This window comes from Vanellus vanellus (assembly GCF_965231255.1).
Source record: "Vanellus vanellus genome assembly, chromosome: 2".
Lineage (NCBI taxonomy): Eukaryota > Metazoa > Chordata > Aves > Charadriiformes > Charadriidae > Vanellus > Vanellus vanellus.
The window spans coordinates 105,385,491-105,407,013 of record NC_138906.1 but is presented as its reverse complement, the minus strand read 5'-3'; the positions used below and the strand labels follow the sequence as shown (position 1 = coordinate 105,407,013).

The 21,523-nt window shown below is 44.0% G+C and overlaps 1 protein-coding gene across 1 annotated transcript in view; it reads right to left on the bottom strand.

Moving 5' to 3' along the window:
• The window catches only part of ZNF516 (zinc finger protein 516), a gene marked incomplete at both ends in the record, with an annotated part of 90,066 nt that overhangs the window by 38,030 nt on the left and 30,513 nt on the right, over positions 1–21,523 (bottom strand). Inside the window, 3 exons of the mRNA XM_082499453.1 lie at positions 676–743; positions 1,652–1,756; positions 6,712–8,190. Coding sequence (XP_082355579.1) covers positions 676–743; positions 1,652–1,756; positions 6,712–8,190 — 1,652 coding nt within the window. The remainder of the gene's footprint in view (positions 1–675; positions 744–1,651; positions 1,757–6,711; positions 8,191–21,523) is intronic.

The following is a 21,523-nucleotide window of genomic DNA, read 5'->3' as shown; positions in this document are numbered from 1 at the left end:
TGAGAAGGCATGCCCTGACACCCACCTGACAAGCTGGAAGAGGGGAGTGGGAAAGCCCAGGTTATGAAACTGGCCTCCAAGACATAAGATACACGAAACAAATTCAGTTTAATGGTTTTCTATGTAACAGCTTTGTCGTGTATAATTCAGAGCGCTGAGAAGTGTTAGTTAAGACAGGAAACTCTGTATACTAGAAATAGGAAAGCACACTGCCACACAGAGTCCACAGAAACTGGAGGATGAGAGCCTTTGAAAGGCCAGATATTGGATATCAGGGTATGAATACTCTTCAGAAAAATACAGCCTAAGCATTAACTGTACTGTTGGAGCAGAAAATGTGTTAGTTGTAAAAGCAAATTACTTCTAAGAATTCTTTATGTACTGTCTTACTATTACATATCACTGTGCATTACAGAGTTACCTATCCCACCCAGTCCCCAGTAAGCTGGTAACATGTTTATTTAAACACTAACTACCTGCTCTACAATTAACTGACTCTCTAGATAACAGACTTTGATAAAATGCTTAAAAAATTTAAGAGCTAAAAATCAAGCAACACCGTTATTATTTATACATGTTATAAAACAGTCAGCGCTTTAGTGATGAGTATCACCGTGCAACTTTTTCCCAGCCACCACATTAAAAAACAAACATCCAATTAATTGTAAAACATACTTGTTTTGGGGCATCTGCGGAGGTGGTGTGAACTTCAGTACCTCGGAGTCCATTAGACTCAAATACCACTGTGGGAACAAGGGGGCTTGTTAACGGATGAACATTCAAGCTTCGTTAGTGTGTGTACATTATTTGAGACCATTACAGATTAACCACGTTCAAAAAAAGACACCAGCTACTAGCCTGTGGCCGGAAAATACCAATTTACCGTAACACTTACTGTAAGAGAGTGTGCTAATGGCAGCCTAGGGCCACTGCCCTTTTTAATTCAGACTTCGGCGCTGAAGAAAGCAATCACTGACAACATTAATTATCAGTGCATGTGTAAAGGGACCCTCTTCTTGCATTACTTACCATTTGGCCTCTGTCATTTTGCATCAGACTGGCTTATGTATGCATCATTCACACTTTTCAGGAGGAACCCGCTAGTCTCACTGTCTCGTGCAATGCTCAGGAGGTCTCTCGACACCGGTGGCTTTAGCCTCCTACAGCCTCAACCACAGACCACGCGAGGTTAAAAATGGCTGGTAGGGATTTCCCATTTTAGGGCTGACCGGTCTGCGGAAAAATCTCGTTTCCCCGCAAAAATGTTCCTGTCAACAGCAATGATGAGGCAAAACAAAGCCTTATGTTGTGCTGAAAGGGGTACTTTGATTTCAATTTGTGCTGGTGGCAACAGAATTCATTAGCATATTCATTTCTGAGCACCCTACTCTCTAATTAAAATAAAACATTTGCAAACAGACTTATCTTGAACGCACTGCAATTTTACGGAGTTCGGGCGGGGATCAGGTAAGCAATATCCGGAGAACAAGAGCAATAGTCATAAGAATAAAAAACCTGTCTATTACATTTAGGTCCTGGAATTACTTAGGTTCGCACGGTATGTGAAACGCAATTCTTGGCATTTTGTTATCTGGATCCGAAAACGGGCAAGCGGGAAAGGGAGAAAGGAAGAGCGAGTGTGAAAAGGTACCTGCGTGGGACCTCTGATGAGTCCTGAGGTGACTGGGTTGGGTAAAGCATTTTCCACATTCTCTGCAGACGCAGTCTCCTTGGCGTGTTTGTGTCCTGAGCATCCCTGTAGTCGGGAGGGAGGAGGGGGTGGGGGGGAGAGGAGAGAGGAAAGTTGAGAAGAAAACATTATGCCAGAAGAAAACATCATTAGTATGTCTAATGTGTCATTATGTGAGGCTACCTTCAGGCCCTGGATGACAACTGTCAGCCTTCATCTAGGCACTGGCTGACAGGCCAGGCACACACAGGACTGCAAGAATGCATAAATTACATTGAATTAAAAAATGCTCCCCATGATGTGCCCGCACCAGGACTGGCATGTCAGGTGTGCGCTTTTCAGAGCAGCTGGATCCACTTCTCAGCCATCACCCAGCTTTGTCAAGCAGTACATCAGGCAAATCAAAGTGACTCCAGCGTGGCGGAGACAAGTCACATGGATAATAGGAAGTGAGTAGGACCAGAGCCCGACTGTCCCCCCCGGGCGGCAATACCTCAGAGACAAATGCAGAGCGAGCGGAGCCATCACAGACTGATCAAACCTTTCGCCCCTGCCTACCTGCCTGCCGGTGCTGCTTTGACCCCGGACCTCTGAGGCACAGACGAAAGACATCTGTGAATGAAAGTGTCATTCCGGACATTTTGAGCTGGTAGCAGCACGGCAGCCTTCCCCCAGCCCTGGGTAAACATGTTTTCTAGGCCATTAGCATTTGTGGAAAACTGCTCAAACCTCTCCTTTTTCTCCAAAGGTCAGTTTACAGCATCTGACTTAAAGGGCTGGTCTTTGTCTTTTTGCTGCTGATCAAAAAAGACACATTTGACTTTTATTGGGCTTTTTTATTATTGAAAAAAAAAAAAATACGTTTGAACATAATTTTTTCTATTTTGGTAAAACGCCCTCCTCAGAAGGAAAGAGCTGATGTTTCCATTTGCCACTGGAATACTTTGGCTTTTAAAGAGATTCTCAGGGGGTTGTCAGCGGACGTGAAGTTTCAGCTTTTCCTTCATCCCCCACCCCCGCATTTAAAAATAATGAAATTGTAAACAAAAAAAGCAGTAACAAAAAAAAAACAACCCACAGTTCAAAAAATCAACCGCAGGATGCCAGAGGGCTCATCTGAAATACAGATGCTGTATCTGAAAACCAATGGAAAAGAAGATGGCCTGCCATTTACCCTGCTGGTATGGCACCAACCATCCTGCAATGATTTTTACCGTGGCACATACTGAAAAGAAATGTCTGCCTACAAAAAAAAAAAACAAACAAACAAAAAAAAAAACACCACAAACACAAACCAAAAAAACTAAAGCAAACCAAAACCAAAAAACAAACCACTCACAAATTGTTTTCTCTTTTTATAATAGCACCTCCTGCAGATGGCAGCACAGTCTGTATAATGTAGCTGAACACATTCACTCCCAATTTAGCTCCTGGCAGTCAAACCCAAGATCATGATTTAGGGGCAAATCCAGATCACGTACACCCACACACACAAAAGGAAAAAGGAAAAAAAAAAAAAAAAAATCACATAAATTTCAATGAGAGCTTCACCGTACTAAAATGAGACAGATTTGCCTTGTAAGGCAGTCAAGATTAAAGCAGATTTTCTGGTCTGTTACTAACATTTTCCCCTCACTGGCCAGAACTAGAGCTGCAAGCTCAGAAGCAAAGCTGTTGAAGGACCAGACATGGCCTTTGCCAGACTGGTGTGCTGACCGCCGCACAGGCAGGGACAGGCAGAGCAGGGCTCTGTCACCAGCAGTGTGGCTCCCATGAAGTCCAGGAGACCTGGGTTCCTCAGGTGGTTTTCTGCCACCTCTGGAAGGACATTTAATCTCTCTATACCCCAAGCCTCCCTCTGTGAATGAAAGGTGAATACGCTTGTCTCATTCGCCATTACAGGCTCGATCCAACAACCTTCCTGGAAACACTACTCCCACTTCAGTTGTGCACGAGGGAAGGTTGAGGATGCTGTTGTAAGCCAGCGCACCCTGTACAAACTCCAAAGGTGGGTGGGTTAGGACTTTCATCTAACCCCTCACTGGCACTCATTTTATTAAAAAGCACTCACTTATTTAAAAAGCAGGTGGAAAAAAATTGATTGCTTCCAGGTATATGTGCGATTGTTGCTTTTCCTAAGGAGCACCATAAGGCTTTTGATAGTTCAGAGCTTTGAGCGATGGGTATCCTTGCTGCAAGGCAATACCCCTGTGAGTCATCACTCAGGTTATCCTATATGTGAACAAAAGAGGGTGGATGACTACAGGTGTTAGCAAATTAAGGTAAGTGAACGTGACTATCTGAATGGGAGCTCCTGTGAAACCGATGCTCAAAGCTGGTCTCAAAGGAGCCCCAGGGAAAGAGCGCATCTGCTGCCATAACCCATCCTTTCCTAATATGGTGATTCCTGTAAATAACCTGAATAAAATAAATAACCACTATTAAATATAACAATAAGATTCTCTCCACAAACGTTTGGGAAGAGGGCAGTGTGAAACAAACATAGCCTAAGCGCAGCAAGCTCTGTGTTTGCAGCTGTATCACAACAGTATATACAACAACTCTTTTTTAAGGACACACTGGAATAAACACAAATGTAAGAGAAAGGATCCCAGAAATAAATCCAGCCACTCTAAAGGAAGTTCAACACCACACTACCACACACTGAATATTCTAGTATGATCCAAGATGAGGTCATATACCAAACACCTAAGTAAAATCTACTGGGAACATTCGATTGGGGAAAAAAAAGTGACAAATAGTATACCTATGTGGGATTTTTGGTTGTCCTTTATGTCACGACTGCTATACTCACATTGCCATATTAAGACTAAATTGTATGATGCACACTGACTCAGAGGGCTCAGTCTAGGGCCACGTGTTATTTCAGACAAGGTTCATTTACCCTTCTCTATTTGCAGTTGGTAGGATCTCGTTCCTTTTGCCTGCAGCAGCTTTTTATTTTAGTGCTATGAAAAACAGCCATCATGCCAATTGGTTTGGAGAACCATCAACAACCTGGAAGTTGTATATAAAATGAAGACAAGCTACATAAAAAAAAAAGAGATTTCAAATTCTGAAAACTTGATTGCTATAAAACACTTGGAATGAAAGAAGAGATTTCAAAGCAGAGATGGGCACTAAATAACTTTCAGTTAAAGTGTCTCTGGAAATCACTGCCCAGCAAAAACACTTTGGCAATAAAATCCCTCTCTTAAAAAGCAGGTAAATAGCGACCTCCTTGGAAACCCTGCCCCTACTTTACTTCACCGCAGTGGTCCTCACGGTTTTTCTGGTGCCTGCATTCACTAAGCCAGCTTCTAGTTCCTGGCTTAGGAACACAGCTTAACACGGATTGCAGCTCACTGGATCAGTGAGATTTCTCTGAGCAGGTTGACACAACGTAGTATTAAACAACACCAAGGAGGGCACCCACGTGAAGGTACCCCAAGTTGACAGTGGAACAATTAAGTGGTATTTAAAGGAGGAAGTGGGCAGGGAGAAACTTTAGACAACATTCCTAGGCACTGGGATGGCAAAAGCAAAGTTGGCTGGACAAAAACAGGAACACTGACCCTGCAGTTTTAGAAACTGAGCATGTCCTCCTCTGCTTCCTTAACAAAACCCAGCAGTCTGCTGTTCATTACAATCATCAGACAGCCTCTATCCACCTGCGCAACAACCTACTCAATAGAAACAAATAACAGTTGTCTCCTACGCAGCATTACTTTTTAAACGATTGAGCAAAACTGACAATGGAGTGGCTGAGAGGTGCACCTCATGGACTTTCAGATAGATTTTGCCCTGACCCTACCAGACACTATGGCTCCTTCCTTGCCTCCCAGCTGCCAGAGCAGTCAACTTGCACACGCCTTCTGGGCACTACACCATAGCTGTCCTTGAACTACCAGCTTCCAAATGCCCTGGGTTTCATCCCACTTGTGAAATGGGGTCAGAAGCTCCATTTCACACATGCTTTTGACAAAACAGAGAGCGGTATGTCAGGTGAGGACACGAGAACACGGGTCTGGAACGCATGCTCTTTCTATGTGGAGTTCAGTTCTTGCACAACTTCTACAAAGAGAAGAAGCATATAAAAAAAAAAAAAAAAAGGGATAGTTTACAAACTATGGCTCCTGTTCTCCCCCCGCACACACACCCACCCCCATCTCAAGAGTAATAAATCAGTGTGATTTTCAGTTTCCACTGAGACAACCTAATTCTGGCAGATCATCAGAACAGTATGGTTTCAAATGCAAATACAAAGGTTTTGCTCTCCCCCCGCCGCCGTTTTTTTTTTTTTTTTTTACGTGGCAGTTGACTGGCAAGAGGCAGAAGGAGAGCTGTGATACTTTTAGTCCCTGAACTTTTAAACTGGCTATTTGCACAACTGCCTTTCCTGCTTATGTGAATCAGCAGGCACATATTCGGCCCTACCTCTTCTTAATTATAAACATACAAACAGATCAAAAGAATCGTTTGAAAAATAGGATAGCAGTCTTTGATATGGACAAGGAAGATCTTAAGACTTTTGTCGAGACAGACAAAGGACATTGACAAGTGATTATCTCTCGCTATTGTTGGAAGACGCGTTTGCAGATGAAATTGAACAAAACCTCCAAAACAACATCACAGATAAGCCCCAGAGGATGTTTATTTTGCCCGAAGCAAAAAGACGATGATGTGTGCCAGCACCAGCCCATCAGGAGGATCTTCATGTGACAGCACATCTGTGTAACTTTAGCCTGCTTGGAGCCAGGGGACAACGGTACAGTAATACTCTAGGTGGAACCAGATACATTTAACCTGTGACAGAAACATCACACAGTGCACAAGGCGGGATCTGCAATGTTAGAGATCAGCAAACAAACCTATTCAAGCCTATCCAGAAATGATAAAAACAATGAACTTGTAATCCCAACCGTTAAAGGGAGAGAAGGAAGAAACTGTGAAACAGCATGTCATGCTTCGGAACAAGCAAGACGTGTCCTCAGCTATGGAAGGGCTTGTGAAAATCTTACCTGCGTGATCCAAGACAGGGCTGTTGGCACCGCACGTTTGGTACAACGAAGCAAGGTCCTTTGGAATGTATGTTTTAAAGATATTTAAAACGTCCAAACGTTTCTCGTGCCCGTCTGATCCCAGATCCTGTTTGCTGGAGTGTAAAGCCGGAGAAACTACCGTGGCGCTAGGCTGAGGCTGCAGCAGTGGACTTGCTCGTGCTACCGCTGGGCAGTTTGCCAATGTCCTCATCTCATTCCCAGCCTTCGTGTGAGACTCCCTCTGAGGCACTGATGGCTCTTCGTGTTTAGTGTACTGCTCGCTTTTACACAGAGGATGATACTGCGGTGGTGGGTTGAATTTGGCCTTCATGGCATCGGACACACAGTGCTTACCTGGAGGGGCAAAACTAGTACTTCCTTGGGGAACCACATACTTTTCCACCTGCTTACTGTTGGTGGGCTGTGTGCTAGGCCTGGACACGGCCGTCTGAGTAGGCGTCGCGCTCCTGCTATAGGCCCCCATTTGCATAAGTTTGGAATTTGCTTCATATTTACTTTTTTGTTGTGCTGCTATGCTGTATTGCTCCTGGGAATGGTTTAACTTGGGCTGTCTGTACCCATCCAGACCTGATAAGCGCGGACCACAGTGGCTGAAGGCATGACCGTCCTTTGACTGATGCGTATTCCCAGACTTCGCAGTCATCCCAGCGGAAAGAGAGCTGCTTTTGGACCCTGGCAATGCACTTGGCACTTGAGTGCGTGTAAATCTGGCAACGGGCAAAGGCTGGCATTCCTTACCGCCAAGTACAGGAGGGGGGCCAGTACGCCCACTCCTCGCCAGAAAGACCAGGTTGGTTTTAATACTCTTGAATCCGTTCTGTTGAACCCAAGGGGGGACCATCGAGTTACAGCTGATTTTGTGCAAAATTCTTTTGTGCATCCACAGGACTTCAGGGTAGTAGGTCTTGTGACTGCAGAAAGGACACGGGTAGACAATTAAAGCAGCCTGCAACGATGTATTCAGATTTTTATTGCATGGATTATCCCTTGTTGATTTTTCACTCAAATCGAGTGGAGCTACCTCTTGAACTTCAGCACCTTTTTCTATCAGAGGATGATCCCTGTTTAAGTCTAGCAAGTTTTCTCTAGCGCGGCTAGCCTGCACTTCAAGTGACGTTTTCAAGTCCATAACCATGTTTGAAGCTGTCTGGCCCACACCCGAAGCAAAGCTAGCAATGCGACTGGAGCAAGGAAGCCCTTGGCTGTGGTGAAATGCTGGCATCTTTATGTCTGCAGAACCTTTTAGATCTTGGTATTTCGAAAAGGGCTGCTTGATGACACTCTCCAGGGCTGACACCAGGGCAGGAATCTCTGGTTTAGATTCCCTGGCTTCATTTTCTCTGGCGTTGCGGCTTCCCAGCTTCGGGAGTTCATCCAACTGAGATGTTACCATTGGGGTTTCCTTTTCAGAAAAGTTGCAACGGTATGGCTTTTCATCTGAACGGGACAAACAAAAAACATCACTGTCATTTTATGCAGAAAGGAGCCCAAAAGACATAGAAAAATTCAAGAGTAAGATAGCAGGAGAAAAAGCAAACTTCGGTATTAGTATCATAATGACATGCTACAGACCAAATGTACTGTATAAGCACGAAAATCATGAAATAAGACACAACAGTTCAATTTACTTTTAAAGATGACTGCGAAGCCTGGATAAACTCTCTAATGATGCATGTTCATGACATTTGGAAGAAAGAACAATTCAACAATATACCCGTGTTAAAATTCTGGGACTGCGAGAAAAATAAACAAATATGCAACCATTTAATGCTTTAACAAAAGCAAAGATAATGGAGCCAGATAAGACTGACCTAGTTAAAGGTCTGTCAGCGCTTCCATTACAAGCCCCTATTTTCAAAGGGTTTATAACTCAGCTATAAAAATTGGCTCCACACTGAAACCAAGCATATAAGCAGGTACAGCATACAGAATAAATTGCTCACTTAAGAGGGACTTCTGCAGTGGCCAAGTATAAAAGATGAGTTATGGAGGATATAAATTTTGAATTTTCCATCCGTTAGTTTAAAGCAGATACTTCCTTTTTTTTTTTTTTTTTAAACATACTTCTATCTTTGAGTCAAACTTGAGGAAAATTTTATGACCACTCAATCCACTGAGAGATAAGGAATTCAACATTTTCAGCCATTTAGATTACAGAATTCAAACCAGACTTTCAATTCTTCCTATTTTCTTCTTCGCTTCTCAGGTCTCCAGAGTAAATTTATCTACCTAACATGTGTCCTGGAAAGGGAACATACTGGGCAGTAATTAAAGCCATTTAGGGGGAAAGAGAAGAGTAGCATTTGTTTTGCTGGGAGCACAGCTACCTTTTGCCTGCTCTCTTGATGACGATCCCTCAGAGCTGCTGATGAAGCTGTTGAATCCCTCCAAATCAGTTCACAAATCAATTCCACAGAGATTTTCATCACAGCAGTAATGCTTACTGCACTGAATCCATTTAACATGTAACTGAATTGAATCATCTGACAAACTTTCAGTTTCAATTAACGTGCAGTTAATGAGCCACTGCCAGGCAAGTGTAAGGAGACCATGCTCCATCTAAAATGTCACCAGCCCAAAGTGATCACCGCATCCGTAGGAGGGGTGAGAACGGGAAAGGAGTGAACTGCTCTAGAGCTGCATATCCTCTCGCATCAATTCATAAAAACCAGCACTTCAGAAAATCAAGCGCTGTTCGTTAGTGCAGCACAACGCCACGGGCATTATTCTACATGGTGCAATGGAAGAAGCATTTCTTAGGCTGGAGTTTCACTGCAAATAAAGTCTATCTAGACTCACCTTCAATTCAAGCAAAAATTACTTAAGCTTTTATTTTATTCGAGGTAATTAGGTTAAAAATAACATAGATTTGCAGCCTTGCAGGGCTGAGTGCTCACTCTTTTCAAATTCCCTAACCGGTAAAGGGTAAATTCTGGGGGGGGAGGGTGGAACGAAGCCCAGAAACTTGTTTTTCCTGTGTTGCAGGGGGCAAAGCTTTGGGAAAGCACATGCTGAGCACTACTAGCCAAATTTACAGTTTAAAACAAAGACACTGCATGCAGCGGTGAAATCTGACACTGCACATCTGTGTTATTTTCAAAGCACATCTGTCAAAGCCCAAAATATTTGTGCTCTTAAATAAGATTGTAAGGCTTCTCTTTACGATCACAAGGAGTGGCTCCTTTGATCGTCGTAGTAAATAATAAAGCAAAATCAAATCATTCAGTCGTAGCAGTACTCAGCAGAGACTGAGCTGACCTACGGGCTACGCTGAGCTGAGCGGGCAGAGGAGGGAGGTGGGGGACCACCGCCAGCCCCCCAGGAGGCTCAAGCCACTCCTTGGTCCACCTGTGAAGCCATGATGAAGGGCAGTATTGGCAGACGCCCGTGAGTCCCAGGTTGCTCTGCGTACCTCAGACATTCCTTGATGCTTTCTGACTTGATCAAAATCTACGTACCACGCTGCTTCAACAAAGAGGACAAAGTCAAACAGACTGTGAGGTGGCACTGGTTGGGTCTGGGTTTGGTCTTCAGGTCTGGTCAGTACTTGGGAGGGGGGGGAGGGGCAGGAATAAGCAGTGAGACAGACCACAGTCCCGTGTGCCTCAACGACCACAGGTATAAAGCCGGGGACTGCAAACCTAAAGGTGGCTACAGTCCTTTTAGCCCTATTGCTTTAGAGCAGCCATCAAAGAAAAAGGGATTTTTTGGGTGGAAAACGTATCATAAAGTAGGAAAACAACAAAGGTATTTCTGAAGTGCACCTAGGGCTGCAATTGCCACAACGCTGAAGGCATACACTGGCAGTACAATATATGAAAATCTGTAAGGTTATTACAAAACACAGCTTCTAATATCTCTTCGTAGGGTCTTGCTAGATTCAATTCCTCTGATGTCTCACATCAACAGTGCTGGACATACTAGGAATAATTTTAAATGCTCAGATCAGGAGCTTCAATGGCAATATTTGTGTTAATTGCTCAAGCGGCACTTTTAGCAAAAAAAACCCAAAACAAAACCATACCCCTACCCCACGATTTGGATGGACATGCTTTTCACCCGCAGGCCAACTCATACTTCTTCACCAGCACAAAGCATAGCCTAAGCTTCTCCCTAGCCCCATCCCGCTCTCCACCAGCGACCTGACAATCCAGATACATCAACACGCAGGCTGAAACGCTGCCACTCGCCATCCTCCCCATCATGGGTGGTGGTCCAGGCTGGGCTGCAAGCCGGTAGCAGAAGCCAGGGGGAAAGAGGAGATGCAGGCAAGAGCAAGAGGAGACAGTATGCGACCCAATAATATAGGCAGAGCCTTTTTAGAAAAATAGATTAAATTTATTTCTGCCTGCTCCCAGCCGCTTGCCCCAGCTGAAAAGGGGTACTAACAATCCTTTTAAATCACTGGTATAAAATATTGCTCTAACCAGTGCAGTGCAGGCATTACTGTCACCAGAAAATTTCAAGATTTTATTATGTCCAGGTCAAAGCAAAAAGCCATGAATGGGATGCCTTTTGCATGATCTCCAGGGACTATAACTCACATTCCCTATCGAAAGAGTTCTTGGCTAAGCATGCTCTCACTTTTTATCCTACAGTCACTTGCATTGACTCACGTTTGTCTCAATTCCTTTGTTTCTTACCCAAAACAGCCATTTACCTGTTGCACATAAGAGTAAGAAAGGTCCTTTTACCACATCCCTGAAGCGTTACAGTTTTTCTGTGTCACGGATACCTGGGCCAACAGCTGAAGCAGACATATTTTACAAGGTGCCCAGCTAGGAGGTGGCTGCTGATCCCATCTCATGCCTTCAGTTTGGCCACAGCTTCAAATACCGATGGCATTGCAGACCACAGGGGAGCAAAGCAGGACAGCAGAGAACACTTAACTCTATGGGAAGCCACAGTCTAGAAACAACGCAACATTCACGATTCGACCAGTTCTTCAGAAATATAACTAATTGCCATCACTTAGTTACGTATCTTACGCAGGCAGGTAAAAGTGACTCCCCTTCTCCCCACACACACATGTTCCTCTTCTCTCTTTCTCTCCCTCGTGCATAAACTCCACTTGTTTTCTCCCCAGCTCTGTTTCTCCACAAACCCAAATTTCAGAACGGGCCACACAGCTGTTTTAATTCATGAGGCTTCCTATAAAGTAAACCAGGCTACAAGCCTGAGGACAATGAAACCGTGATTTCTATTCAGAAGAGCAGAACTGGCTAGAAATTGGCCCCTTTTCTGGCTAGCATTACAGCACTAGGAGTTGAAGGGAAAGGAGCAGATGTGATGTGTTTGACTTTTAGTAAACATTTGATAGTGATTTGCACTTTGAGATGAATGCTGTGGCTCAATTTGAAAACCAGCTGCAAATAAATCATGATAAAAGCAAAGGATAACATTGGAAGAAGGTGCAATATTGCAAAGACCTGTATTAGGTCCCATTTCACTTAGTATCTTCTGTAATGATCCAGAAGAGAGTCTACACAGCATGCCAACTTAAATCTCCAGGAAATATCGCATTTGGAGGAGCTGCAAAAATATCGGGGACAAGGAAATAATGCACAGGGACTTAGAGAGAATAGAAATGCAGTCTGAAAATAATCAAATGAGATTCATTCTGGAAAAAAAGCAGGCTAAGACAAGTGAAGGGAAATGATCCAAAAAAACCCATGCAGTGGGAGGATGAAATCTGGGAAGCAGCAATGTTGAAAATAACAGATGTTACAATAGACAGCAAGTTAAATAGGAGTGTACTAGGTAAGGTTCTTCAGCTTAGCTTTCACAGATAAAAGTATGCATTATAAAAATAAAACTAAAACTACCGCTCTGAAGAAGACACTTACATGATGGCCATACTGGTTCCATTTATATATATATATATATATATATATATATATATATATATATATATATATAAAAAAAACCCAAAATATATATGCCATAGTAATGGGCATTATGTAAAGCCCACACTAAGCACAATACAATGGGACACGGCAGGGGAAAAAAGGCAAAAAAGCATGTTTGCAGCAGAAAATCGAGGTCTTTTATCCTGTGAAAGGAAGGTCCAACAAAAATACTCCATGCTCCCTGAATATCTGTTCAGATCTGCAAATATAAAAAAAAAGTCAGAAGGAGTTCTGCAACAGAAGAGCAACAAACCAGAAAATAAAGATGAAGAGTTAAGTGTCTCTTACATGGCTGAGGGAAGATGGGGAGGCTGCAGGCATTGCCCTGTCACCCTCCCAGGAGCGCCAAGCTCCAAAAGAGAGAATTATGTCATCCCAAGCACTGGAGTCTATCACAACAATCAGGTATAACTGCATACAGGAAAACTCACCATTAACAGGAAAAAAAAAACCACAACCCCCAAACCAAACAATTATGTGTATTTGCAGCTTGCAGAATAAATGTCACAGGAAGAGGTGGAACACTGCTTGGACTGTAAAACTTACATGGGCAAAGCATGGATTATCAACGCATGATAAAACCCCATCCTTTTCACAGGGAGGCAGAAAGCATGACTGACTTCTTGCTCTACCAGCACAGCAAACCAAATCCCCTCCCTCAGAAGCCAATATCCACACACTACAACTGCACAGTAGACATATGGCCAAACCAGCCTTCCTTTCATGCTAATTCCCTGCGTGGTTAGCTAAGGGAAGGACTCCGGGAGCATTCAACGGTGAGCTCGTGACCCTCCTTAGCAGCGGGTTCATCATCTGACCGCAGGTTGGGCTGTTCAGAGAGACCCAGTATCTCTCCTGCAGAGGATGATTTGTCTTACTCCAGCCATGCCCCTTGTTCTAGCTGCTTGCAAGTCTAGTTTTCATACTCCGCAAGCCATCCTCCACATGCTTTCTGCTCCGGCTCCGTGACTCGGCAGATCCCCAATGGGGTGGCAAAGCAGGCGAGGTAAGAGATAATTCCTACAAACCCTCTTGGCAGCATGTGGCCTTGTGCTGTAAGAAAAGCTATGACAGCGGGAAGAAAAAGTTACGCTGTTTTGATATGAGATCCAGCTTCTCAGCTGCAAAGCTCATCTTGCTTTGCACGGTATTCGATGTCTTCAGACACAGCTACACCAACTCCACAATAATTCAGGAAAAAGGGATAACCAAAGATTGGACCGGAGTACTCAGTACCACAGGATGGGGCAGGCTAACAGGTAAGAGGGTGACGTGAACAGGTAGAAAGCACACGATCAACTAATAACCCTGCTTCCTCTCGGACTAATTTTAGAATTGATGCTGAGAGTTTTTGACTGAGGTTTGAGGTTTTTAACAGGGCAGAACCCCAACACAGCTCTTGAGACTGAGACGCTGGCTGATACAGACAGTTTATCAGTCAGCCAGCTCACCCTGCCCCGCAGAGGTGTCCCTTCGGCTATGCGAGGGGGAACGGGGAGCAACACCATCCTGCAACACAGCCCAGGAGCACAGAGAAAATGAGCCCCAGGTGTGCCAAGAAGTCCTGCCTTCGTCTGCTCCCAAGAGAGATTTCTGGTTTACACCGCACTGCTTTTCCTCATTATTCTTCAATACATTATTTCTCCTATTGGTTTTGTGCCTAGACGTTGGGGAGTTACCTTTTCACTTCCACTGCCATAAGCTGTACATTTTTAACAAAGCTATACTTCTATCTTTGGTAAATCCGTGATCTGGGTTTATTTGCTAATCAGAACTAGTAGCCCTTTGGTATAGTTTGCATTCATGGTCTCCATTCTCCTTTTCTACATCTAAACCTTACAGATCCTTCTCATTGACTTTTTAATCCCACGGCCAACACTCGCAGGACAAGGCTGCACGATGGCCACTGTCAACTTGCAACCAAGTATTTCTTGGGAAGGATGCCAACTATGGAAAAGCATCATCTCACACGCAGAGAGAGAACTGCAGTTTAGTATCCCCGGTTTTGGGGAGTGGGCTCAGGGAAGGGAAATTATTATCCAACCAAAGCAATGCTAAGGTTTTTAGGAACCTTAGAGTAATAAAATTTAGCTTTTTTCCTTCCACTCTTTTCTTCCCAATCAGTACTACCACGTTGCCATGATGATTAAATGACTAATGCTTGGAGCCCTAAATTCAACTTCTATTACCACCATGCTATTTTTCAGCTGTTTTTCTTGTACATTTGTTTTCAGGCTTTCCCTTATTCCTGGAACTACGACATACGGATCCATTCCAAAGCCCCGTTTGCTTCATTTCACTAACTTTACCCTCTGTGATTTCTAACTTTACCCGCAAGTTACTTTTTACCCTTGCTGTTAAACGCTTAAAACACTGTACGGCCGTTTGTCTGAGTGTGCAAATAGCTGAAGGGCCCCGTTATATTATTATTCGCCTCTTTCCCTCTGCAGCACTGGGGGACACTGCAGGGGCTGAAAGCAGGACAGGCCGGCTGAGCACTCCGCTCCACACACTCCCCAGTCTCCATTTGACTAATCTCTCCAGCATTGTGCGGGGGGACACCTGCTGCTTCTGAAAACAAAACCCACTGAGCTCTTACAATCTGGGCAGCAAAAAACATGAATAGGCAACCATCAAACTAATTCAATAAAGTTTGTTCAGTTCTGGACTGCACATGTTGAGGTTTTTGAATTATTTTAGGTTGTTATTATTATTATCGTCAAATATACCGATTGTATTAGTTTTGCGTTTTGGAAAGAATCTGAAAGGTCATTGAAGTGATCGGAGAAAAAAACCACAAAAATTTTAGTTGATTAAATTTGAAACTTAACCTTTTAAGATGAGTGAAATCTGAGTCTGAGAACAGTTACGGTACAGCACACAAAAGACCCCTTTCTACAAGGTACTCCCTAGCTGAGTAAAATTACAAAATTCCTTTGCAAAGCAGCAAAAATGCTTTAGAGTTATGTCACACTTCAAGGAACTTTTTTTTTTTTTTTTTTTTAAAAAAGGAAGTCTGAAACCATCCCCCATTCACACAGTCACAGATGCAAATGCCAGCAGGGTTATTGGAATTTCAAGCACAATCAATGAATAGGCACCAACGAAGTAAGCAAGGAACTAGGTGGGAAAGGGTATCAGGTCCGAAATCTGTCAGGCTGAAGTGCATGTTGTTAGGTACCAGAGGCATGATGAAAAAAACAAGCCTGAAAGTTCACAGTAAACTTTTTCTTTCCAGCTACTTGTACGTAACCTTTCCAAAAGAGGATTTGGCTTTGTTGTTATCTAGGGTACCGATGCTACAAGCCTCCCAAAGGCCAACTGGCTGCAAGAGCAGCTCCACGTGCAAATAACTCCACTCTCGCCTCGCATAGTACCTTTTCATCACCCTCAGCTTCGCACAGGTGCTCATCAAGTGCAAAAAGCTTTGTGTTGAAGCCCAAACGCAAACTCTGTTCTAGCGCCAGGTGCTTTGGGATCTGTCTCCCAGGTATCAGCCCTTCCAGAGCCAGCGCAGACTTTATTTGAAGGTGAGGGAAGGAAAGCATCCACTGCAGAGCACGTAAATGAAGTGTAAGCGCACGTGTGGGTAAAATGGCTGCTGCTGGCAGTGTGCCACCGGCACGACATTTCCAGTGTTCATCACATCTATCTGTACCTCCTCAGTGGGATGATCTTTTTTTAAGTCATTATATACACGGTGCATATGAATTCTGGGCAGCAGCAGAGCTAACGATGACTTACCAATCCTTCCACCTCTGTATTTCTCACAGAGGTCCGCGAGGGTAACCTCTGCCCAGCAGCAGGGGAAAAACCCCACAAAATAACGTGTACTTATCTGCAGGCAAAGCTGTAGCTCCTGTTGTCAAGAGTATTTCCAAGTGCCTTTTTCACCCTTTATCAACACTAGCTTGACCTAAGGGTAGTTCAGACTTCAGTGGGGCTTTTGCCAGTTGAGAAGAAAGCTCGTCCTTTAAATAAAGAGCTGAGGGGAGGTGACACTGGTCTGTCCAGCCTCACACAGCAAGGCTGCAACTAATGCATCCATCCCCATGCTGTTGCCGCATCCTGCTCGCATGCCCAGCACAGCCCCTTCTGGGACTGGGGATCAGACTTCCTGGTCATGCCCCGTGGTGGCCCGTCTTTGCCCTGTGAGCTTCAAGAACATCCTGATGTCTTCTCATCTCCAGCTACAGCCGGGCAAAGCACGGTGCCAAGAAACCAAAGCGAGTTGTCCACATTACACGTGACTTTTGCAACTCTCTCCTCACCTCACAAAACTTCAAACCTGCTTTTCTTCCCTTAGGATATGCAACGCCAAGGTGCCCAGGTGGATGCAGAGGAAAGGGCTGACCACATCGGCTTAAAAAGTACAAGCACCTTTACAGTCCCACATCACCATCTGGATCCTGGAAGTTGGTGAGGGAATGGTAAATACTTACCTATAAATTACAGGTAAAATACAGGGAGAGATGGGTATGTACAAAGGACCAATACAAAAACACTTGCAGGCACTGCTTGCCAAAATGAAAACTGTACAAATTGGCATTGCCTTAAACGTTGCCGCTCATAATATACTTAAAGAAAATTATGGGATATAAAACCCCTGGAATGCTCTGCAAAATTAGGAAGTGATTAGGCCAGATGATACCAATTTGACTCTAGCACAGCTTTGTCGTAATTCCAGAGTTAATGGAATTACTGTATGAACTGGTCCAAAACCTAAGCAGAGTACTTCCAGTGTGCTCTGTAGCTGCTAGGCATTTCTGCGCGTGTGGCCCTGCCTGCTAAATTTGGTGCAGGTAGAAGGAGGAAAAGGGCATACGACCATTAACACAGCAGGATACATAATTAAATTTGAGAGGGTTAGATTTGAGTAGGGAGCGTTGTGTTTTTTGGGTTTGGGGTTTTTCTTTTTTAGTTTAAGGCATGGAAAGAGAAGTGCAATTGGTTTTGATGCATCAAAACTAGTTGCAGAGGAGATGGAAAATTATGACTCAGAATTTTTTATTTTTACTTTTTTTTTAAGCAAGTGGCAGCCTGCCTGTACAGCCACTCCAAACATAGACCCAAACAGTTGTAAATCTTCCTGGAGATTTTCCCTTTCACTCCAACAGTCAGACTTGCCACAGTGTCTGCTCCAGAGCACCTTCTTGACCACCACCTGTTCCTCTTCCTTCAAGTACTTTAAGGAGAAAGGCTTTCCAGGTCAGGACTGTGGACTGGCAGCCATCCCATACAGCTTAACATTCCTCATCCAATATTTCATTTCTCCTGTCAGTTGTTAAGGGTGGGTAGCGTACTGCCATATATCACAAAGCCCTTTACTAGAGCTTCTCAGTTTAAAAACAGAGGGTACAGCTGTGCTGGAGGCTGTGGTTCTGCAGAAATACCTAAGCTACAGCCAGCAAGCCCAGCGTGGTAACAGAAGTAGCACAGCTATGGAAATAAGGAGCTCTGCATGACCTAATTTACCATCTTTGTCCTGCCGAAGGCCACTCTACCATGGCTGGTGGCTCTGTTCATAGACTTAAGGCAGTCCAGGATCTCCAGTCTGCACGTCAGTCAGTGGCACGTTGCAGAAAAGTGAATATAGATTATAATTTTAAAAGTATTATCAGTATTTAAAGATTCTCTAGTTATACAGTACTTCAGTTAAAAAAAATCTGGTTTGTGTGTGAACTTTTTTTTCAGGCTTTCAGAGGAAAGAGGAGTTTGGAAAGAGAATGGAAGAAAATAAGGCTGGAATATGAAGAGAAGCAAGTCAGATCAAATCCAAGACGTAGGCTGGACAGACTGAACTATCATCACTGTAAACTGGACGCCTTCGATGAGGGTGAGATTGCTGGATCATAATTATCACCTTTACATGGTGCCGCAAGGATGCTGCAAGACAGATGAGGGGCTGAGCACAGCAGGGTGCGGGATGCACAGTTTCCTTAACGTACAGGAAGGCTCTAAACTACTGACAGATCGAAAGTTGATTTGAACACGGTTCTGTTCCGGATAGACCAAAAGGAACCAAAGCTACCAGGGAACATGTGGCCACAGCCACGAGCGCAGCCCCTGGCCACTTGGCCAAGGCAACCATCTCAGTACCGACTGCAGCTGAACTGCACCAAACGCGCTGTACATGTGCCACAGAATCCACGGACCTGAGCCCGAGGCCTCAAGAGAAGAGGTTCAAGGTCCCACTGGCCAGACCCAGCTCCCCTCCACCCGGCCTCCAGCTCACCATCAGCGCATTTGCTCCTATTGACCAGGCAGGGCAGTGGCATGCGGCATTCGGCATTCGCAGGTTGGCTAATTGCTAGGTAAGTAGCCTTTCCTTTCCCCATCCTTTTCTTTCCAGTGTCCTCCCTTGCTCTTTTGTGTAGGAACAGAGGAAACCATAACAATAACTATGGGAGGCATTTCCAGCAAAGTAAATGGCCTTTCAGAGCTGGCTTGAAACAACTCTGTGACAGCCTTACGCAGATCACTAAAGACATCAGCCATTTACTGGCCACTTCCATAATCCCCTTGAAGAGCTAATAGACAAAGCAGGCTGGAACCTACCGCCACCAGCAAGGCAGCAGAAAGGGCAGCTGCCTGTGGGTGAACTGCGCTCTAAAAGGGATTTGGAGTTTTAGCATTTTTCCTGACGCTTTTCCTTTTATACCAAGAGGTAAATTTGAGAGCTCACAAGAGCATCAAAGTTCGGGGCTCGCTTAAGTTCTTAAAGTCTAACTAATCTGGAAAATGAGTAAGGAGCAAAATAATTTTTAAGATGTAATTTAAAAGATGTAAGAAATTCCAACATCTATTCATCTCTGGTGTGTAGGCTTCCCATTTCAAAAAAAAAAAAAAGGAAGCTTTCTGTTTGGGAAGGAAGTCAGATGAGAATCACCCCATGGTGCACAATGTGGCTCAGGAAGGTCAGGAGACAAGGGGATATCTCAAAGATGTATTGAAAAAAAAAGAAGAACCAGCCCCAAATGTGTTTTAATGAATCTTTCAAATAATAGAAACATTGTTATGCTAAAGGAGAAGGGGGGAGGGGGGTCAAATCCATTTGAAAAACGGCAATAGCAACACATCGCTTTTAAAATAAGCTTCATGGGCAATGAAATAGTAATTCTGCACCTGTGAGTCATGATTATTTATATCACACACTAATTTTAATAAGTAAAGAGCTGTGTTAAAATGCTAAAACGTTATTAAATACTGAAACTAACTACCGCATATAGAACATAGGAAGCTTCCCAACTTTTCCAATTAGCACCAAGGCTCAAGCTTTAAATGCAGCAGAAGCAAAAGAAATGCTGAAAAACACTGCCACAGGCTGGCTTAATTTGGAATTTCTCCTTTTCCAAAGAATTTGGAAAAAAAAAAAAAAAAAAAAACCAAACACGCATCCAGAAAGGCTAGAAAGTATTACAGATTTTTTTTCCTTTCTTAAGCCCTTGTTCTGTTATATACCTTCCAAGAAAGTAGGAAAGTATGTTTAAGGGCAATTTACAAACTTGGTTTTATAGAAAAGTGCTTCTACACATGTACCTGCAGCAGCCTGCAAACACCATTTTGGGCCAGAGGCTCAGTTAACCTCATTACCGTCTTTTGTCTCCGTACTGAGACCAAGCCCACAGAAAGCAGCAAGAAAAATCCCTGCACCTGCTGTGGGATTAACAAAGGGAAGATTTTAAAACGTTGATGATCAGCTATCTTACACGAGGTGTCCTTAAACAGAAAAATGCCTCCCACTTCAGTGTAAGCTCTTCTCCTCAGACATGCAAACTGGGTGGGATGGAGGAGCACCCCACTGGGAACAAGGAAGAAGCTGCATCCGTCCTTGGGCGAGGGCTGTGGCCCGGTGTATTTCTGCAAGAAGCAGTCCTGACACCTCTCCTCCTGAGAAGCTTAACTGTTAATTATTCCCTAGTGTTCCGGTCTTACGGGGACCTGATTTTTTGGAAACTCAGGAAGGCCATCTGCTTTCTCAGCAGCGCACAATAGGTCTGGTCAGAGCGACTCCAGCAGGGTTAACCAATGCAGTGGGGAGGGATGAGGGGAACTGAGGTAACCAAACCACCTCCCCACCCCACCACCTGAGCTGTGCATCAGTTGCGGGGTCTGTTGTTATGCACATAAAACCCCACAGGGGAAAAAAAAAAAAAAAAAAAAAAAAGGATTAAGGATTAAGTCACCAATAAAGACAGAGCTCCTCAGATCACCTACATCACTTGCCATTTATCCACACCCTCCTGTTACAAAAGGCAGGACATCCCCCCATCCCAACCACAGTTGACTCCTTAAGACTGCTTCCAGACAGAGATAAAACTTGCCTAAAGAAGAATGGGCTTAAGAAATTAATCTGGTAAATTCAGATTCTTAAATAGCAAAAATCATACAAAAAAACAGGTGTTTGCCCATACATTTCCAAAAAGAGAGAAGTGAACAACTGCACGGTGTGTATATGTGTGCGCATCCCCAGTAGCATCACACGAAGAAGTACTTACTACCACAACTACTCTGGCAAAGATACAGGTTAAGACAACGTCGGGAAAATAAAGCGTTTTGCAAATCCTCCTCAAAATCAGAATGATTTTAAACCTATTCACTAAGACACATTTATCCATGACTTAGTCCACGCGCACACCTGACTACACACGAGGTCCAGGTGATAACTAGTCATTAAGGCACAGGCGTTGCATCAAGCCCATTTTAGTTCTTGAAACACGTAGCTTCTGAAGATACACAAAGCAGCTACGAGACAGGTTAGGCAGCTAACAGTTACCCGTCCCCGCCAATTAAGTAATACGCTCTCAGCACTACTAAGGGGTACTTCACCTTGGCACCTTCCCCCGCGTGCAAGTAATGCT